Source organism: Trichosurus vulpecula (genome assembly GCF_011100635.1).
Source record: "Trichosurus vulpecula isolate mTriVul1 chromosome X unlocalized genomic scaffold, mTriVul1.pri SUPER_X_unloc_2, whole genome shotgun sequence".
Taxonomy (NCBI): Eukaryota; Metazoa; Chordata; class Mammalia; order Diprotodontia; family Phalangeridae; genus Trichosurus; species Trichosurus vulpecula.
Window position 1 is genome coordinate 2,299,175 of NW_023494378.1, and position 22,438 is coordinate 2,321,612.

Sequence of the window (22,438 nt, forward strand, 5' to 3'; positions counted from 1 at the left end):
ACCCCCAATGAAGGCTGTTCAGTCACCAAAATATGCTTTGCTTGGTGACCTGAGCTCTGGCCAAGTATTTGCTCAATCTCTTGTCCAACTGCAGACAGCCACTTAATGTGCACAGGCCCGGCCTTGAAGGAAGTGCAGTCTGTAGCCAAACCCAATACAGGAGATGGGGGGAGAGAGGTGCTCTCAGCTACCACACCAGCTCCACTGCTGACTTGGCATTCAGTTTATTCATTCAAGACAACAGAACTGTTAAGCCCCCATAAGAAAAAGATTTCCTGTGTTCTACTTAAATAACTTCCAAGCCAATCCAAGCTGTTAAGAGTGTCTCTTCCTGTATCATGCTTGGCCAAAGCAGTTCTAACCACTTTGGGAACAAGAGGGTTGATCTGAAGAGCCCCTCCCCCAAAGAGGACAAAAATACTTAAACACACAACAGGGAAAGTAGCAACATTGTTCCAACTTTGGACAGGAATGAAACCATCACTTTTTCAACTCAATTGCAACAGAAAAGCAGAGAAACAGTTTGGTCCATTTTTCTGAACTGGATGCCAGAAAATACGATATGGGATGAATGGACTTGAGGAATTCCAACAGGTGCTTTCTATTAATCATTGATCTGATCCCCACCTGGTTAGCAATGATAGGCCTTGAGTGGACTCTACATGAACGGACGGACAGCACCAATCCTGGAATTCCAACCCCCCAAAAGGAGCAAAGGTGTGCCCTCACTACTGATTCTCTACTCGGAATGGTGTCCGTCCATACATATCAGAGGGGATGAGGCTGAGATGCATTGGATTCCATTAAAGTGCAAATGCTTCGGTGTATATGGTCACACCAACATGTGTGCCCTCTTTATTCTCAAGTAGCAATTGGAGACCTGGATGGCTCCATCTGGGTGACAGCAAAGAGTTCAAAATGACAAGTCCCTTTCCAACCAAGGTGGCAGTGGTGCAGAAGCAGTGGACTGGATGGCTCCAATTGGGGGCACTGAGATACACAAAGAAAAGTGCAGTCTGGGGATGATGGAAGAAAAGTGGAAGGAAGGGATGGACAGTAGCAATCAGGAGGAAGTTACTTGGGTTGCTTCTTAAATCCTTGCTCCCTTATGTTCTTGGCTTAAGATTGTTCTGACTTTATTTCGCCACACAGCTTGGCCAGGTAAGCCCACCACAGGCGACTGACACAACAACGTAGATGAAGATCTGGGGAGAAATGACATTTCTGTTCGTGAGCAAAGTACTTTAGGACATTCCAACCAAAGTACATTCCATTAGGAATCATCTCACTATACCCCACTGGTCCCATCATTTTGAGAGTCATTAACAACTCGTGTGTGTAAAGTACTTTAAGGTTTGCAAACTGCTTTTCCCTTATGATAACCGTGGTAAGGTAGCTTAAGTATGTCAGTGTTATGCTCATGTTACAAAGCAGAATTGCTAAGCTCAGGGACCACTTGTTGATGTATTCAGCTACTAAGACTCTCAGCTAGACCTTGAACTTTGGTCTTCTGACTCCAAGATCAGCTCTTTCTACCCGTCTATGCTGCCTATCAAGTTACGCTTCCTTCCTATACAAACTGATGGGCTAGCTGATCCAATTGATAAATTCAGAATTTGTCTAATTGTTTTTTTTTTAAGTCAGGCACTAATTTCTTTGACACAACTGGAGTTTATGACATTTCAGTGCAAATGTTAGTGGTAGTTGGTGCCACCTCCTGGCAAAGTGCGTTATACCCCATGTAGTAGAAGAGCATGCTCACGTCTGACACATTAAGGGAAACAGAGGATGTTTGGATTTAGGTGAAGGGAGAAATAGAAGAGAATTTGTTATCTGAATATACTACAGACTACCTGTAAAGGAAGAAAACATAGATGAGGAATTTGGAATGCACTTAATAACTCTGGTATAGATGAGAGAATTCTTGAGTTACTGATGATAATTTTATCCTTCGAAAGGTAGACAGGGAAATTCTATTCTGAATCTGATTTTCAGTATTATAGAGGAACTATTTCTAGGGCAGAAATGATGGGAACACTAGGGGTAGATGACCACCAGAGAAGAAGAGGAAATTTGGGCATAATCTGACATGTTATTTGGGATTTGAGGAAGGCAGACTTCAAAGGCAGGATAGGGATGATCTCATGCTTCAAGGGGAATCAGCCCAGAAGGAAGGGGAGATGCTCAAGAAGGAAATTCTAAAGACACAAAGGGAAACAACTGCAATGAGAAGGAAAAACGGGGATTTGAGAACATACAAATAAATGCACAGGAAATCTGCCAACCGACTTAGATTTTCCACAGCAATGAGGCAAGGGAGAAGAGGATAAAGGAGTGTGGCACTTGGTGTAGGCAGACTCCTTGCCACCTCTTGGCCAGGCCCAGTGATCTCCAGGCAGGTCCAGCATGAAGCTGGGTGAGTCTGGATCCAAAAGGATCTTAAAAGAGGAGAATCTTGGGGCAAATCTTAGAAGATGAAACTCAATAGGGGTTAATGTAAAGTCTTGTACTTGGGTAGAAAAAAATCAGCTTCACCAGCATAAGATGGGGGAGATTTGGTTAAGGCAGCAGTTTGCCTGAAAAAGATCTGGGGGGTTTTAATGGACTGCAAGCTTGGTGAGTCAGCAGTATGACATGGCAGCCGAAGAAGCTAACGCAGTTTTGGGCTGCCTTAAAAGAGGTCTAACTTCCAAGACTCCTTTAAGGAGGTAACAGTCTCTTTAGACTCTGCCCTTGTCAGACCTAACCTGGAGAATTGTGTTCAGTTCTAAGCAACCAGGATGGTGGCTGGCCATCTGTCATGTCATATGAGGAGTAGCTGAAGGAACTGGGTATGTTTAGCCTTGGGAAGAGATAACTTACATGGAACACGATAAGATTCAAGTATTTGAAGAGCTGTTGTGTGAAAGAAAGATTAGACTTGTTTTGTTTGGCCCCAGTTGCCAGTAAGAAATGGGTAGAAGTTGTAATTTGGGGCTGATGTCAGAAAAAGCTTCCTAACAATGAGAACAATCCCCAAATGGAATGGGCTACCTCCAGAAGTGGTGGGATTCCCCTCCTTGGAGAGCTACAAACAAAAGCTGGATGGCTGCTTGTCAGGTATATTATAGTGACGAGCCCCCTCTGAACATGGGTTGGACTGTTAAAGTCCCTTCTACTCTCAAATTCTGTGATTCCCATGATATAATATTTTTAAAACTGAAATGTTTATTGATTTATTTTGCTTTTACTTTCATTTTTAAGTATTTCTCCTCTCTGCCCATAGCCAGCAAGCCATCCCATGTAACAAAGAATGAAAAAAAGGAAAAAAAAAGCTATTTGGTAAAAGCAACCAATACACCAATCAAGTCAACCACACGTACCTGTTACCTCTTCACCTATAAAGAAGAGATCTTAACCATTTATCACCTAATTCAACCCTGCTCTGAAGTGAATGCTACTTGATAGTATCTTCACTTGCTTTCACCCTTCTAATGATGTAGAATTCACTAGCTCTCACAGCAACTATTCCTTGTTAGGAATTTCCCTATATTAAGGCAAAATCTGCCACCATATAACTTCTATTTCTCAGTCTCAATTCTGCCTTCTGGGACCAAACAAAATTTTAAACTCATCTTGACTCTTCTGCTTTACCCCAGGCAAGTTGTTGAATCTTTCTAGTCCTCAGTTTCTTCATCTGTAAGATGATGGGGATGAAGTAAATCTTTTGTAGCTCTAAATCTTAGCTTCCTAATCTCCTTTCAATATGATAGTTCTTTAAACATTTGAAACCAATAATCCAGTCTTTCCCCCAATCCAAACCCCAAATCCTCTCTTTCCTAGGTTAGATGTCAGTTTCTTTAACTGAACCTTACATGGCACAGTTTAAGGTCTTCTCCCCTCCTCCGAAGCTTAGTCATCTTCCTCTGGAAGTAATACAGCTTTTGATTACTGTCTCTCCAAATATGTGGCACCAAGAACTGACCACTCCCAATGTTGTCTGGAGTAGGGCAGGGGATAGAAAGTCTAACACTTTCCTTGTTCTCGCCATTGTATTTCTAAAGTAACACCAGCATAGGGTCACTCTGCTTTTTTGACTAGCACATGACACTGATGGTCCCCATTGAAGCTCCCACAGTCCTTTGTACTGTCTTTTCCTTACACCCTGTACTAATGCAGCTGACATTTTTGCACCCTGGGCCACAGGGCTTTACATTCACCCTTGCTAAGTGTGAAGTGGCATTTTGATCACTGCTTATCATGACATTCTAGGTCCTGACCACCCACCTCCCACTTTCATGCTATTAGCAGACCATCTCTACCATTATGCAAGTCATTGAGCAAATCTTTCGAGCTTGACATCATAGATGCCTAACACGCTCCAACCGTGTCACAATGACTGACAGGAGATCAGTAAGAAAGACAGGCATGTCAAGCTCAGGAAAACTAAGGGTTTGTGGAAGAACTGAGGTTCTGAGAGGCCCACCACCCTTCCAGTTAGCCAATCAGTAGGCATGTCTTGTGGATCTTTCTTTAACAATATCACTAGCTTGCATCTATACTCCCATGGTCACCACTCTGGCACAAGCTGTCATCAGCACTTACACGGCATCTCCCTCTCCAATCCATCCACCTCACTTCTCTGCTCAATAATGTTCAGCAGTTCTCCTCTATTGCCTCTAGGATAAATTTCAAATGTCTTCAGCTTGGAACTTCAAGCCCTTTACGATACAGCTCCAACCTGCCTTGCCAGGTACATTAGTTCCCTTTGCAGATTTGATGTTCCCAACAAACTGGCCTATTTACTGTACAACATCCTGGATGCTCCAGCTCCTTCCTTAAGACCTTGGCATAGGTCGTCTGCATGCCTAGAAGGCCCCTGATGCTCAGAATCCCCATCTGAATTCAAGGCTTAGCTTACGCACAATTTTCTATAGGAACTCTTTTGAAAGTTTGCTCTCCCTCCTCAAACGTTATCTGTTTATGGCTTGTATACTCCTGGGAGAATTCAAGATCCTTAAGAGCAAGGATGGCACCTCCTAAAGGGCCTGACCTAGAACTGCCACTTAAAAAGTGCTTTTTGGCAACATGAGATCTAGCAGCTTCCACATTAAGGGATCGAAGGGCTTGGAACATGATATTCCAGAGGTCAATGGAGCTAGGATTAAAACCTAGAATCACCTACCCAGCAAAACTGAGTATCATGCTCCAAAGCAAAATATAGACTTTCAATAAAATAGAGGGCTTTCAAGCTTTCTCAGTGTAAAGACCAGAGCTGAATAGGAAATCTGACTTTCAAACACAAGAATCAAGAGAAGCATGAAAAGGTAAACAGGAAAGAGAAATCATAAGGGACTTACTAACTTTGAACTGTTTTGCTTACATTCCTACATGGAAAGATGATGTGTATGATTCATGAGACCTCAGTATTAGGGTAGCTGAAGGGAATATACATACATACATACGTATACATATATGTGTGTGTGTGTGTGTGTGTGTGTGTGTGTGTATGACAGAGGGCACAGGGTGAGTTGTATATGAAGGGATGATATCTAAAAAAAAAATCAAATTAAGGGCTGAGAAAGGAATATATTGAGAGGAGAAAGAGAGAGATAGAATGGGGTAAACTATCTCACATAAAAGTGGCAAGAAAAAGCAGTTGTGTAGGAAGGGAAGAGGGGGCAGGTGAGGGGGAATGAGTGAATCTTGCTCTCGTCATATTTGACCTGAGGAGGGAATAACATATACACTCAATTGGGTATCTTACTCCATAGGAAAGAAGGAGGAAGGAGACAAAAAAGGGGGAACGATAGAAGGGAGGACAGATAGGGGGAGGAGGTAATCAAAAACAAACATTTTCGAAAAGGGACAGGGTCAAGGGAGAAAATTGAATAAAGGGAGATAGGATAGGAAGGAGCAAAATATAGTTAGTCTTTCACAACATGAGTATTGTGGAAGGGTTTTACATAATGATACGCATGTGGCCTATGTGGAATTGCTTGCTTTCTTAGGGAGGGTGGGTTGGGAGGGAAGAGTGGAAAGAATTTGGAACTCAAAGTTTTAAAAACAGATGTTTAAAAATAAAAGTTTTTGCATGCAACTAGGAAATAAGATATACAGGCAATGGGGCGTAGAAATATATCTTGCCCTACAAGAAAGTAAGGGAAAAGGGGATGGGGGGGGACTGGGGTGATAGAAGGGAGGGCTGACTGGGGAACGGGGCAACCAGAATATTTGCCATCTTGGAGTGGGGGGGAGGGTAGAAATGGGGAGAAAATTTGTAATTCAAACTTTTGTGAAAATCAATGCTGAAAACTAAAAATATTAAATAAAAAAAAACAAAAAAAAGATTGAAGTGAAAAAAAGTGCTTTTTGGATTGGATTAAAGAAAGGAGCATCAGGTCAATAAGCAGTTGAGGAATCATGGAATACACATAGAAAGTGAAGGTGAAAGCAAGACAAGACCTAGGGCAAAAGCTTGGTAAGCAGGTAAGGAAATGAGCTCAAAGTACAAGCAGCAAAAACTTGAAATCTCTTATCAGGCAGTTTTTATCAGGCAGTCTCATATACTTTCCGCTAGTCAGTCAACTAGCCAATAAGCACTTATTAAGTGCCCAATATGTGCCAAGCACTGTGCTGAGCACTAGAGATACAAAGAAAGGCAATAGCCAATCCCTGACCTCAAGGAGCTCAGAGTCTAATGTGGGAAATACCAAGCAAAGAAATATGTACAAACAGGATGAATGGGAAATAATTAACAGAGGGAAGGCACTAGAATTAGAAGGGGTTGGGGAAGGCTTCCTGTAGGAAGGTAGGATTTTTGCCAGGACTTAAAGGAAGCCTGGGAGGTCAGAAGTTGGAGGAAAGGAGGGAGAGCATTTCAGGCATGGGGGTCAGCTGGAGAGAATGCTCAGATCCAAGAGATGGAGTGTTTTGTTCATGGACAGCCAGGAGGCCAGTGTCACTGTGTCGAAGAGTACATGGCAGGGAGTAAAGTGTAAAAAGACTGGAAAGGGGGCAGAGGGGTTAAGTTATAAAGTTTTAAATGGCAGAGGATTTTGTATTTGATCCTAGAGATGACAGGGAGCCACTGGAGTTTACTGAGCAGGAGGGTGACATGATCATACCTTTGATTTAGGAAAAGCACTTTGGTCTCTGAATGGAGGATGGGGAGAGGCTTGAGGCAGGCAGACCCACGAGCAGCTACTGCAACAGTCCAGTCATGAGGTAAAGAGGGCCTGCACCAGGGTGGGGGCAGTGACAGAGGAGAGAAGGGAGCATATGTGAGAGATGCTGCAGAGGTCAACTCAACAGGCCTTGGCAATATGGATATAGCTTGGATCTGGGTGGGGGGTGTGGGGTTGAGAGTGAGGAGTCCAGGATGACTTCTAGATTGTGAGCCTGAGAGAATGGGAGTACGGTTATGCCCGTGACAGTAACAGAGAAGGTGGGAGGGGGGAGGGTCTAAGGGGAAACATGATAAGTTCCATCTGGGGCATATTAAGCTTAAGATGTATATAGGGCATCTAGAGTGAGATGTCTAACAGGTAGCTGACTGGAGTCTAGACATCAGCAAGGAAGTTAGGGCTGGATAAGCTGATTTGAGAATCATCAGCATAGAGATGATAATTCAATGCATGGGAGCCAGTGAGATCACCAAATGAAGTAGGATAGAGGGAGGAGAGAAGCCAGGAGAGAGTCCTGGGAGAAACCCTCTAACTGAGGGTACAAGTTGGATAAAGGTCCAATAAAGGAGACTGAGAAAGAGTGGGCAGATAGGAAGAGAACCAGTAGAGAGTTATATCCCCAAAACCTAGAGAGTATCAAGGAGAGAGAGTGATCAACAGCATCAAAGGTGAGGTATAGAAGGATGAAGATTGAGAAGGGCCATTGAATTTAGCAATAAGGAGATCACTGGTAACTACAGAGAGAGCCATTTCAGTTGAATGATGAAGTCAGAAAGCAGATTGTAGAGAATTAATAAGAAAGTGAGAAGATAGGAAGTGGAGCCACCTATTGCAGACTCAGCATTTTCAAAGAGGTAAACCACACAAGGGAGGGGAGATAAGGTGAATATGGATGGATGGATCAAACAATTTTATTGCAGATAGGGTTGACATGTTTGCAGACAGTAAGGACGCAAGAGATTGAAAGGACAGAGGGAGGATGATGGGGGGGAGGGGATATGATTTGTTGGAGAAGATGGGGATTACTTGTGCATGTAGAGGGGGTTGTTGTTCATCCTTCGTTTTCAAAGAGGACCAATGACACCACAGGTGATGTCTTGACTTTCACATGAACTGGATTTAAGTGAGACATTCTCTCTTCCAGATTCACTGAAGTCCAGTGCAAGAACAGCAACCTCATCATGTGAGGCAAGAGTGAAGGAGAATGATAGAAGGCATTTGAATAATGTGAGATAAGAAGGATGGGAGAAGAAAGAGATCTTGGTGAATGTCCTCAGTTTTTTCATTAAAACAAAAGGAAAGGTTCTCACCTGAGAAGGTTGGGGAAAGGGGAGTCATGGGAGGTTTGAGAAGGGACGAAAAGGTTTGCAAGAGCCTCTGTAGAGAGTAGGATAGCAAGTTAATTAAGGAGACAAGGCAAAAAGATTGCTTAGCTTCAATGAGGGTCCGGTTGAGACTGTACAACATAAATCTGTAGTGGTCCCAGTCACTCAAGTCAGCACAGCTGCATGATTTCTGCCAGGGCAAAACCCAATTCTAGCATGTGGCTAGTTCAGAACTTCCAAGTAAGGCATGTGAGAGATGTAGAAGAAAGCTGACTTGACTAGAGTGGGGAATGTAGGGTTGGAAATAAGGGCAAATCCAAGACAGCATCCTGGCCTGAAGAAAGAATGAATCTGATCCAGTAGATTTGTTCTTGTGTTTGTGGTGTGCTGCAGGACTAGCTAGGCCTAACCATAGAAGTTCTGGGACTCAGGCTGAATTGGTAGGACTTTGGAAGCCAAAAGCCCACATGATGCTGATATCTATTCAGGGGACTATGATGGGCCAGTCCAAGATATCCTTGAGTAATTTAACTAATAAATAAGAGCAATTCCTAACTTCTAAAATGCTTTAAGGTTTACAAAGTGCTTTCCTCGCAACCCAGTGAAGCAGGTGGTGCAACTACATCAGAATAATCCACTGTTGTTAAGGTCTGGATTTCCACTAAGAGTTTTGACTCAATGCAAAACCATCTAGAGCAGTGCTTCTTACACTCCATTTGGGGCCACGACCCACAGTTTAAGAAGCACTAAAGAGGCCCTGAGAGGAAAAAGTTTTCAAGCCTTGATCTAGAGTAACCTGTAGTATCCTCCAATATGGACACTCACATGGGGCTCTGCCTGTATTATCACTGGAGACAGCATCCCATTTTTGAATGGATTATATTTCAAAAGTCTGTTTACAAATTAGTTGCTTGGAACTCCGAATGTATTTTCCCACAGAAACGGTATCTAAGAGGTCTAATAGCACTGTAGATCTCAAGTACATTCAGAGTTCTCATCTGGAATCGCTGCTACATTCCAGAGCTCTTAAATTCCTCAGACCACCACTTTCTAACCAATCTCTTCTCCCTCTGCCTTCAGGCCTGTTCCAAGCCATCATTCCTTCTTGGGCTTTATTTCCCTCTCTTTGAAGTCTTGAAGCTATAGCTAACCAGTTCCCCTTGAGCCCTTGGCCTAACTCTTGGTTCTGGGTTACCCCCCACCATTCACCTTTTCTGCTTCTTCTTGCATGCTATTCAGTAGAGTCAGCATGAGTCATAAAACTACAAATTTGTTAGCCAATTAGAGGTGGGAAGGCTGCGGCAAAGCTCTGCTTTTATTTTGTTGCTGATGAATAATCAATAAATGGAATGCAATGAATTGTAATCCCACAGCAGATGTTCCATACCTTCTCTTCTCAAGGCTTTTACTGAAGAAGATCTGAGCAAACAGAAGCCATCTGGGGGAAGGTCCCTCTTCTCTCCTACTCCAAACCTCCCAGTCCCTCTATTTCATCCATCCTTGGTTTTCTATGCTTTTGCTCTAGTCTAGAAGGATGGTCCTGATCCTTTGGGACTCTGCTGTAGCATCTGCCACCACTGACCACCCACTCCCTCCTTCTTCTCTTGCTCTCTTAGTTCTCCTCCTGCCCACTAGACTCTTTCTTTCAACTCGTTTTTATTGGGCTATCACCCAAGAGTCTCTCATGGGTGTTGTCCCCAGTTTTGTTCTGGACCCTCTTCTTTTTTCATTCTATGTCTTCTCCCATGGGTTCAATTATTTCTATACAGATGACTCTCCTAAAATCCAGGCCCAAATCACCAGTTGGCTCCTGGGTATTTCTACCTGGCTGTGCCTACCTGGATCTACGTAGTAGGTAATCTCTAAGTGAACATGACTCAAACACAATACGTATTTTCCCCTGACTGCAGCATCTACTTCTTTAACCTTCCCTGCCTTTCTCTCTTCAAAAAAGCAAAAAAAGTTAGTGGTAACATGTTTCCTTCTGTCACTCCCAATAACTTGCTGCCTCTTACCCCACTTTGAACTCCCCTTTGTGACAAAGAAGTATAGCTGGGCAAAACAAAGCAGCACACTGCCTCTGTCTGACAATGTGGGCCTCATTCTTCACCTACAGTCTATGACCTGCTATCTGCCAAGAGAAGGCACTCAGCTGACTTTTCTAGACTTCCTTCACATCACTCCCCCTCACATACTCCAGCTGCAGCCAAATAAGCCATCTCCCACCTCCGTGCCCATGCTAGGGCTGGCTCCTGTACTTGAGGTACACCCTTCCTCCCCCCTGCCCCACTTCCTTTGTAAAGTCTTTCCTCATTGCTTCCTTAATGCTCTCTTTTGTCCTCCAATGGTATTTACCAGAAGGGAGGCTCCTTGAGGGGAGGCATCTGGCACATAGTAGGTGACTAACGAAAGCTTGTCAGAAAGCTTGTAGCATGAGTCTTTCATGCTATAGTATAGTCCAAGCTCCCCTGGTAGTAGTTCTTCTGGCCTGTGATAGACCCTCCAAAATGGGGCTGGGCGATGGGACAGGGAAATGGTCTAGGACAGGGGTTTTACCTCTGTTTCTCTCTTTTTTACCTGTTGCCAGCTGTCCCTGTGGAGGTGACAGAGTGGAGGAGGCAGGACAGAGCCAGTGGTGGAGTGTGTAGCAGTGAGGAGAAAAAGAGGGAGAAGCAAAGGCTAAAAGGAAAATTTCTTGTACATGATATATGAGTCAAATATTTGGTTGTCCAACTGCCTGTATGAAATACCCATTCTGAGGCACACTGCCCAGAAATGAGTATTCATGGCCTTCTCTCAATTCTCATTCTCCTTGACCCCTCTGCAGCAGCCTTTGACACTGCTGATCACTCTCTTCTCTCTAGGTCTCTAGGACACCCTCCCTGTCCTGGTTCTCCTCCTACATCTCTGATTGTTCCTCTTCTGTCTCCTTTGCTGGATCCTTCTCCAGATCATTATCTCTAACCATAGGTGACCCTCAGGGCTCTGTCCTGGGCCCTCTTCTCTCCTCTCTCTATCCTACTTCCCTTGGGGACCTAATCAGCTCTCATAGATTTAATTATTATCTCTATGCCGATGATTCTCAGATCTATCTTTCCTGCCCCAATCTCCCTATTAAGCTCCAAGCTCCCATCTCCAACTGCCTTTCAGACATCTTGAACTAGATGTCCAGTAGACATTTTAAACTCAACATGGACAAAATGGAACTCTTTTCCTCTAAACCTCCCCCTACCTTCCCTATTACTGTTGAAGTCACCACTATCTTCCCAATCCCCCAAGCTTCCAACCTAGGAGTCATACTGGACTCCTCACTCCCTCTCACGCCCATATCCAATCTGTTGTCAAAGCTTGACAATTTGCCCTTTGCAACATCTCTTGAATACGCTCTCTTCTCTCCTCTGACACTGTCATCGCCCTGGCGCAGATCCTCATCGCCTCACACCTGGACTACAGTAGCCTTGCAGTATGCTGGTCTGCCCACGTCACTCCCTACTCAGTAAACTCCAGTGGCTCCCTATAATCTTTAGGATCAAATCCAAAATCATGTTTGGCATTCAAAGCCCTTCATGACCTGGCCCTCCTATCTTTTTAATCTTCTTATACCTTACTCCCTGGCATGTGCCCTTTAATCCAGTGACACTGGCCTCTTGGCTGTTTGTTCCACAAACAAGACCCTTCATCTCTCAGTTCCTGCAATTTTCTCTAGCTGTCTTCCATGGATGGAATGCTCTCCCTCCTCAACTCACCTACTGATTTGTCTAGTTTAAGTTCCAATTGAATTCCCATCTTTTACAGGATGCCTTTTCCAACCCCTCTTAACTCTAGTGCCCTTCTTTGTTAATTATTTCCTATTTATTCTTTACATAGCTTGCTTTTAAGTATTTGTTTGTTGTCTCCCCCTATAGATTGTAATTTCAAGGACAAGGACTATCTTTTGCATTTCTTTATATACCCAGTGCCCAGCAGTGTCTCGCACATAATTAATAAATGCTTCTTGATTGACCTGATTCATGCCAGCCACATGCTTTGAAAGGATAGGGATCCTCCTTAAGTGCTTTTACCCCTGAAACTGAAAATTCAGTTTTCTAGTATCAGGGTAGAACTTCCTAGGTTTTAATCATGGCATTGTTATTTGTGTCTCAGATTCAGAGGACCAACAAGGAGCAGCTAAAATTGGAGATTATAGGTTTTCTAAAAACTGTGAGATTCTCAGCACCCTCCAGATTTATAACTAAAAAAGAAGGGGAATTGGTCATTGGTGAGAGCAAGGAGCCTGGAGGCCCCATTTATCTTGACCCAATGTCAAGAGATTGAGAGGGAGGCTGCCAGCATTTCGGGTAGACTCCTTGTGGAGGATTGATAGGAAGACATGGCCTATACAAGATGTGACCTCCACAATCCATCTGGAGGACACTACTACATGAATGAAATCACATGAGATCACAGTGCATACTGAAGTATTTTCACATGGCCTATGGAAGCTACAGAGATCATTTTCATTATCTTGTCAACCTTTTAGTGAGAAAGGTCCATTTAGAGCAGACATCCGACCTCTTGCTTAGTGACTATGAAGCAATTTCTCAGCAGCTCACCTTCTCTAAGGACAACTGAAGCTGCCCACACTCACAGGACAGCATAGAGAAGCTCCTGAACTTACCATTGCTGCGATGATGATGATGACGGTGAGCTTCAGGTTCTTCATACACATGGCTCTGGCAAGGTTCCTGCTAGTAGTTTTGAAGGTGACTGACTAGAAGAAAATGAGCGAAGAGTTTGATCCGTAATATTCAATATTCCATTCTCTCAGTAACTCCTAAAATACATCTTGCCTCTCCCAGAAAGCTCTGTTGAGCATACATATAAAATTAGGCTTGAACATTTTCTTTATTGTTTCTTTAAAATGTTTGACTTCTAAGTAGAGAAAGGTGAGCAAGAAACACAAAGGGGGACAAAACAGTATCTACTCTAAACAAGGCCAATAGCAAGCAATCTGTTGGAAAAAAGAAACTCAACTTGGGTTCCAAACTTCACCTCCCAACTGATAATGTCCCCTCTTTCTCTACTGTCATCTTACTGCCCCATTTCATTTTGGTTAGAACTATTAAAGGCCCTCCAGCTGCTGCCTGGGAAAACACAGACCATACTGCTTCCTGGTGACACTGAACACTGAGAAAGGATGAGAGGTGGGGGAAAAGGCTAAACAAACTTTAGCAGTCAAATGGAACTTCCTCATCCCTATGAGCTTTGGTTAAAGGTCTGTAAAATATGGCAAATCTTTTCCCTTAACATTTCGGCAGCTATGAAAAATGTCAGCACTTGGGACTCTTTAACAAAAGCTGACATTTAGTTGTAATGCTATTTCTACGACTAAGCTGCTCACACTGCAATGGTTGAAAGAAAAGTAAAACTTGAATTGGAGCCCCTTAATCAGTTCTCACTAAGGGCAGAGAGACTCATCACCAGGAGGCTGCCCACTGGGGAGGATTTCATGGTGATCCATGAAACAAACACAAAGTAGCCCTTAAATCTGTGTGGCCTTTGCAGTGATGGTAGGCAAGCGGCAGCAAAGAGATCTGACAAAGGAGCTAAGAATCCCAGTTTTCCAACTGTCTATAAACTTTAACTTGGCCATTGGGACTCGAAATATGAGATCCTTGTCCCAAGATCAACAAGCAGACATACTGTTTCAGGACCAGGATCCTATCAATCTTGAAATTCTGGCTATAAATAGAGCCAGAAGAAAGAAGGAAGTTGCCACCAAACGGAAAGATGGTGGAAGGCACTCCTCAGACAGACAAAGGAGTTGACAGAGTTGCCCAAAGGCATACTACACAGTTTTTCATCTCACACTGCACTGCTCATGATAAGCATCTGCAAAAAAGACCACCAGAGTCACTGCAGCTTATGTACCAATAGTTATTGTAAAGAATGAAGAGGGAGAGACTTTCTACATAGAACTAGGTCAACAGAGGTTTTGGTACTGGGACTCTTCAATGAAAAGGTGGGACTAGCAAGGATGGTGAGAAATATACTGGAAAGCACAGTTTAGGAATAAGAACTGAAAAAGGCTAAAGACTCGTAGACTGTACACAGAAGCCTCATGCCTCTACATCACGAATCTTGGAGAAGAGAATCGCTAGGTGCTAGACAGGATGAGTGCTAAGTAACATTACAAAAAGTGAAATGGATTTATATTTTGACAGGAAATGATTTCTTACTGATGTGGCGATTACCATGTTACTCTTGAAGTAGCTATCTATATACACTCAGAGTAGTAAGGAGGATTTTATCGGAGGCAGTGTGGTATAGTGGAAAGACCATAAAACTTGGAGTTCCAATCCCAGCTCTAATACTTACTACCTGTGGCACTTAACTTCTGAGCTTCAGTTTCCTCATCTGTCAAATGAAGGAGTTGGGATTAGATAACCTCTAAGGCCCCTTCCAGCTCTAGATCATGCAATTGACTAAGAGATACTGAGAATACAATGAAAAGCATTTAATTTGATAAAGCAAAGTACCATTTCTTCCAACAAGGTGTCTCCTTTCTATGCAGCAAAATTATTAGAGAGGGTTATGACTGTACCAGGTATTCACTACTGTGATGGAGGGGCAGAGCCTCCTGGAAGAAATTTGCAACAATGAGGACAAGTCTGAACTAACCATCCACACAGGAAAAACCAAGTGAACGAAGAATGTCTATTACCAAGTTGAAAACATGTCTATCAGTACAGAGAGATACACTATACAAATAGACATTTAGTTGGGCTCAGAATTCAACACAAAGAGGAGAGAAGGCTAGGTTACCTTTAGGAAATTGCAAAGCTCTCTTAATAATCCCAAATTTCTCCCAGAAACAAAGGTCTATCTTTTCAATACCAATATAATACCAATATCATAGAGGTGTGGAACACAGTAGTCTCTGAAGATTCGAAAATAAATATTGCACTACAGGCAAGGAAAAACTCATGGTGGATGTGAACAAGCTACAACATAAAGCAAATAAGGAACTTTGCAAAACAGGAGTAAAGGATGTTATTAGGGAAATGCATGATTGAAAAATAAGACAAGCTGGTCATGTGGTGAGGGATAACAGCTGGAAAGTCTGTGTTCCACCTGTAGCATCCTTGTAATGTGAGGTGACACTGAGGAAGGCCCTTAGCATGTTGGGAGGAATGCTTCTGGCAAGCTCGTGGGAGAACATGGACAGTAGTTGAACAGGCTGGGCAGGCATGGATGCACTGGAATCTGTACTGGTGGAGAGAACATCCCCAGATCCATCTGAGTACTTGAGTATAATAAAACAGAATGGCTTACCTCAACTGCCCATCTGGAAAGCACAGATCACACAGTTTCTGTTCAAACCACAAAGCTTTTTGATCTCATTCATCCATAAAGAAACTCCACTACTTTACCTTAAACTAAGTCAGGATAACATATCAAAAGCTAAGTTGATTCAAAACTAGAGAAAGATTTTTTTAAAATCTATACAATATAAGAGAGGTAAACAAGCATTATTTCATGTCCACTCTTCAAAACCAATCCCAAATGTTTCTTTTTTTTTTTTTAAATCTAATCCCAGCCTAAATTTGGTGACCTAATAAGGAACCTATCAACACTCTTTTATTTTGCATCCACATAGACTATGAAAGAGCTACACGAGTTGTACTTGGCAGCATCTGGCCTTTTCTTGAAATTTAATAAGCATTTATTAAGCATCTATTATATGCAATGAATAGTGCTGGTCATCAGAGGAAACACAGAGATAAGACAGACAGATCCACTGCCCCCAAAGTCTGAGTTGTCTTACATAGAACTTGTAAGGAGATAAATACACTAAAAATTGGAACATGAAAAGTAAACTAGAGGAGAACAAAGTGCTATTGACATAATATGTGATGGAGAAATCACTTTCAGTGGCCAGGGAAACTGGGAAAGGCTTTATGGAAAAGATGGTAATTTGAGCTGAACCTTGACAACAGCACATCCAAAGGCACCAAAATTCTCCAAACTGTTTGCCTAGCTTGTCTAGAGGGTACGGTATATAACAGCTCCGTTATCTCAAGCTGAAAAGGTCACTTAGTGGCAGATTGTAGAATGCCTTGAACATGTCATGTCATGTCATGGTTCTCATTTTACAAATGCAGGCTCCCTGAACACTCTGGCAAGAAGTGAAATGGCCCACATAGCCAAGACACTGACGTTTCTTTGGAAAAAAAAATTATTTCTATTTAATAAGGGAGCCCTCTAAAAAAAAATCTTTATTGACTATTAATGGGGTAAAGTTCTCTTGCCTTTCTTTTATCCTGTCTAGCCTCAAGTAGACAAATAAGTGTGACTCTTTAAAGAATTAAGGGAAGGAGAAGGGAGGATTAAGAGAAAACAGAGAGGGGCTGCTTCAGTCTGGGATGAAAACCTGTGCCATCTCAGGGAGGACCTTGGAAAGAAGAGAAGCTGGAGTCCCATGCTGGATCTCCCAGTTCTTTCCTGACTCCAAGTGACACATTTCAGGACCATGGGGAGATCATGAGCCCTGCTGAGGTCAGTAGGCTCACTGCCTATCCAGAAGGAAAAGCTTCAGTTTTATAATCCAGACCAAGCTGTCATTCACTTGCTTCTAGAAGGATAGGCCTGGCCAATGGTGAATGGACAGGGGCAAAATGAACGCGCATTGCTATGTGATTTGTCAATAGCTTTACAGGTGGCTTTGCAGCTTCCGCCTACCTCTCCCTTATATTAATGTATTTTAGACCTCCATGTCTCTTAATGGTTAGCAAGAACTATGACAGACATATATTTCTCAACAAGCATATGAAATGAATGTGACCCCTGAGTAAAGGGCACATGGCAACTGATTTTCCCAAGTGATTTTCATTTCCCTAAATGTGTTTTGCTTTAAGGCTACTCCAGGCAAGGCCAGTCTTCTACATAAGCAGAGAAGTGGCTACCAGCCAAGCTGATGTAATCTGAGGGGGGCCAGGAAGGCTTGAAAGAACTGTGATCTCATTAGTGTGGATGCTCACTCCACCAATGTAGATCACAACCCCTCTAATTTCATGAATTTCTGTGGCCAAAAAAACCCCACCCCAAAACAAAAACCAAAAAACAACCACATACCTGGTCACCAGCCTTCCCCAAATAATAGACACATAGTCTGTCATCAAAACCTTTCTAGCTTGGCAGGCCTGGCCAGAGCCTGCCTGGCTTTTTAGAACTTGGAGGAAGACTTTAGTGGAGAATCCCTCTCCTCTCCCACAAAAACAAAATAATACTACTGGCAGTTAAGGTGCCCCAAATTCCACCATAAGGGATCCATTCCCTTGGGGCTTATGAAGATAATCCTTCTTCCTAAACTAATAGAAAAGGTGTTAGCTTATAGAGAGTTACCTGATAAAAGGTCTGGTTAAAGCCCAAAGTCCTCAGCGTTGCATTCAAGGCCTCCCCAAACTGGCTTTGGCTAATTCTGGCTTTGGCTCCTACTACCTCCTTTCCACATTCCACACAGGAGAAAGCCAAGTGGGATTCTGAATTACTCTCTGTCCTTCAGGTTTCCTTAGTCACAATGTGTCTGTCCATAGTGTCTTCACCCACCTTTAAGGTCCAACTCAAAGTCTGTCATGAAGCTTTCTCTAAGCCCTGGAGCTGAAAGCGATTTCTCCCTTATCTGTGTACATCTTTCCTCTCTCTTTGAACACGTAGGCTCTTCATTGTCAAGAGACTTTTCCTTACTCATCTTTATATTTCCCCAGTATACTGCCTGGCACACAGTAGAAAGCATTTAATAACAACTAATCCGTTTTGGAACCAAACTTTGGAATTTTCCCCAATGACTAAGCCATCAAATCAAATGTGGTTCTTGCAAAATACTTACTGAATCTACCAGATGTTCTGTTTTATCTATCAGTAACTCCAATCTTTCTCCTCGTTGGGCCACTAGATCTGGGGAGCAGGGGAGGAGGGAGGGGAAGGGGAGGGGAGAAGCAGCAGAATAGGGAAATTGGGGAAATAGAAAAGAAAAAAAGAGGCTAGTTTAAAATTCTGCTATTTTGTTCTTGGCCATAACCAAATTTGTCTGATTCCATGGCTGGCATTCTTGCCAGCATCTGTTCACTGCAGAACCATTAATCACCCTTAACTCACTGGAAGGAATGAGAAAGACCAAAACATCAGCTCTCTCTCTATTCGGAGATGACGGCTATTGCAAAATGTGAGGGAGATATGGAAGTAGCTTGTCCAATAATTTCTCTAATCATTTCTAATCACATGCCTAAAAACTAACAACTATTCACAGCTATTAGTATTCAAGTTATTAATAAAAGATCAAATGTAGGACTAAAATTCAGATCCCCTTCAATAACGCCATCTTGAAAAATGATCAATTTAAGTACCACTAAGCAAGTTATGAGTTAATTTTAACATAAGCTAGTCTTGTAAGGTTTTGGAGAACAAGTTTGGCTTTGAGAAAATCAGGACAAAAATGGACTCCACAAGTTGGGAGACTATGGCAGATTTTTTTTAATAGCATCCAAACTCAGTCATGTATACTTTTCTCTCTACAAAACTTGTATTTCTAAAGAAGTTATAGTTTAAGGTATAGATTGACAAGGAGATATTTACCTCACTCTATTTTTTTTTATTACTTACCAATGTAGTACCTCTGACACTGTTAGACTATTTGTCTTTTGGGGGGAATTTGTCTTGCTCTGTATCTAAGCATGGTCAGAAGATACAGAAGAGATAGAAAATATGGAGGCAGGGTTACACAAGATCTCCCTAAGTAGACAACAGTGCTTGGGGGTAAACAAACCAGAAGAATCTTTCTAACCAGTACAGAACCCTGATGAGCCCAAGCAGCTTGGCTCCTGCCCCTCCATTTGCCTAGAGGCTTCTCCTACTAGACCACAAGCCATACCAATGTTCCGGACCATGATTCCTTTTAGTTCATCCACTTGGGCTTGAGTCTCCACCACTTTGTCCACGTTTTTGTTCTCAGAGTGATGTTTCTATAAGAAAAGAAGGTTCATGTGAGGCAACCTAACACACAATGAAAACTTACTTACACTGCAAAAATTAGCAAGAATGACAAAACTGGGAGAAGAAGTGTGTCTAGTAACTAAGAGGTATAGCCTACCTCTTGGTCAGAAACTCCATCATCACAGATAGAAATAATACAGAAAGCAGAAAGAGACATTACAGAAAATAGAAAAGGAAGGACTATGGTACTAAAACATCATTTTATACTAAGGAAAAAATAACAAAAAATATACAAGAAAATATAAAACATATACCTGTGAGTAGAGAGTGGGAAGGAGGCAGAGGAAGAATAAAGATCATTCAATATGCTGGGGGAAAAAACCCAAAACAAAACCCAGGAATGAAGTTAAGAGCTGAGAAGCTTCAACATTTGGGCTATCATTCATCCCTTTTATCCCTCTCTTGCCCCTATGTTGGTTTAAACGTTTTTGTGTTCATCTCTGATTACCTGGCATTGTTTTCAGTGTGTGTGTGTGTGTGTGTGTGTGTTCATCTCTGATGAACTATATAAATAAATGTATAATACAATAAATATAAAGAATTCAGAGAAGCAGGTAAAGGTAGCCATGTGAGCTGATACAGAGTGAAGTTTAATTAAAAATGACTGTAATCATGTAAATAGAAAAAAAAACTAACAAAAAAGGAAATTCATCATTAGGTCATTATTATGGCCTCACTTGGCCCCGTCCTTCCCTCCCTTGCAGAAGTAGAGGACAACGGGTATGAAAAAACTGCATGTACTATTAGCTGGTGTCTCTGAGCAGGGTTAACCTGGGGTTATAAACTTGTTTTTAACATATTTTGATAACTGTATTTAAAAATAATTAATTTCCTTTGTAATCCTATATATTTTATTTTAAGCATTTAAAAACATTATTCTGAGAAGAGATCCATAGGTGTCACCAGACTGCAAAGGGGACCAGGACATAAAAAAGGTCAGAAAAAAGCACTTCTAAAAAGTTCTCTTTCATATTTCATCCCATAAGAAGGGATGCCTCCAAGACTAAGGAAGGAGGCAAAGAAACCTTTAGAAAAGATACATTTAGACGCAAGGGGATTTAAAAGCCAAATAAAAAAAAGGAGGTAGTTAAGTTCTTGGTGAATTCATATCAATCTCTTTAGAATGGAATTCAGCAGAGAGGTTAGGCTGGATTTCTAGATTTGGGAGTCACCAATCAGTCAGCCAATCAACATTTATTAAGCACCAACAAAAGGTACTCCCAGTTAAGCACAGGGAATATAAAAGGAGACACAAGCTAGTCCCTGCCCTCAAGGCGCTTACGATCAAAAGCACAGAAGGACTCTAGCCTCCTTATTCCTGGAAACTCTGCCCTTTGGAATGCAATAGCCCCAAGTGCTGCCTCACAGGGTCACTCACAGGCAGGCCACTGAAGCCCGGGAAACTTTTTGAGACAAACTAATGTCCAACCACGTCTTCCCCATGGCATCAGGAACAGTGGAAGTTTACTGGATTTGAAGTCATAGGACTTGGTACAAAGGCCAGATCAGCCATTCACTGCCAATGTGCCCTTGACTGGACGAGTGAGCTCCTTAACCTCTCTAGGCTTCATTTCTTATCTGTTAGATGAGGTATCTAGCTCTTTATCTAGCATGCTATTAGCCTATGACACATCTTGTACTTGAAGTTGAGTTTTGGAACCTAAGTATAAGACTTCGTGCCCAGTGAATTTCATCTTATTAGATTCAGTATAATGTTCTAGCAATTAAGAGCTTTTTGGATCCTGACTCTGTAATCCAATGTGTTAGTTTTCCCTTCTAATTTGCTGCCATCTGTAAAACTGATGCTTATACTATCCAGGGCTAGGCTTTTATCCTAGTTATTGTTAAAAATGTTCAACAGATGGAGCCAAGTACAGATCCCTGCGACACTCCACTGAAGACATCCTCCCAAGTAGATATTGACCCATTAATGATTACTCTTCAAACCTGGCCTTTCCAACAGTTCCAAATCCATCTTATTGTATTATTGTCTACACAATATGTTGTGGATGTTTAATGAACTCCTCTCTGTGCAATAATGTATTCTCAAACAATGATAAATTATATGGGGGCATCCTGTTCTATTAGAAGTTGCCTTGAATGAGCAAGACAGCAGAAGTTATTCTCTGTACACCTTGGGACCTAAACCCTCAAAATAATGTTGATTACATTCCTATAGTGCTGGCAGTTCAGGAAAGTTTGTGAGGTGCTTTACAAACAAAAACTCATTGGTACTCTCAGCAACCACCCTTTGAGGGAGGGCAGGTACTACAGAGCAGAGGAAGCTGAGCAAGTAAGCGCTGAATGGGATTCGAATTCACGTCTTCAAATCTAGCACTATTCATTACACTAATAGGCAATGACCACAGGAACAAATAAAACAAAATTTTTTAAAATTAAAACTCTAATCACAAAACGATATCCCTCCTATCCTCTAAACACCAATTATGTAGCATAATATGCTGGATTTGGAGGCAGCAGAGACTTGGATTCAAATTTGACTAACCACCTGTGTGATCAGAGGTAAACAACCACTTCAGTGAGCCTTTGTTTCTTCATCAGTTAAATGCCAATACTACTTGTAACACATATCTTGGAGGGTTGTTGTAAGGGAAGGCACTTTGTAAATCCTAAGATAGAAATGTGAATGATTAGTCTGGCTTGAACAACATACATATCCTTCATAAGGCATTCTGATTTGTCACAGACCAAAATTCAACAAGCCCTTTAGAACCATTTAGAATTGAAGTGTCCAAACTGAAAATGACACAACAGTCCATTATCTGTGACTTAGAATCACCAGAATAAACAAAAACAATCATCCCATCAAAAAGTACTTATGACTGCATTCAGGTTCTGCTTTGGTAATCTTAAAAAGTCAAAATTTAAAAATAAGAGGTCTAAACAGATCCCTCT

At 42.1% G+C, this 22,438-nt stretch overlaps 1 protein-coding gene across 1 annotated transcript in view; it reads right to left on the reverse strand.

Annotated features, from left to right (window-relative positions):
* Positions 1 to 208: 208 nt before the first annotated feature.
* VAMP7 (vesicle associated membrane protein 7) overlaps positions 209 to 22,438 on the reverse strand; it is a 68,356-nt gene continuing 46,126 nt past the window's right edge. Inside the window, exons 5-8 of the mRNA XM_036740538.1 lie at positions 19,401 to 19,491; positions 18,360 to 18,427; positions 13,149 to 13,241; positions 209 to 1,205 (exon numbers count right to left, since the gene is read on the reverse strand). Of these exons, the coding sequence (XP_036596433.1) occupies positions 1,137 to 1,205; positions 13,149 to 13,241; positions 18,360 to 18,427; positions 19,401 to 19,491 (321 nt within the window). The 3' untranslated portion in view covers positions 209 to 1,136. The remainder of the gene's footprint in view (positions 1,206 to 13,148; positions 13,242 to 18,359; positions 18,428 to 19,400; positions 19,492 to 22,438) is intronic.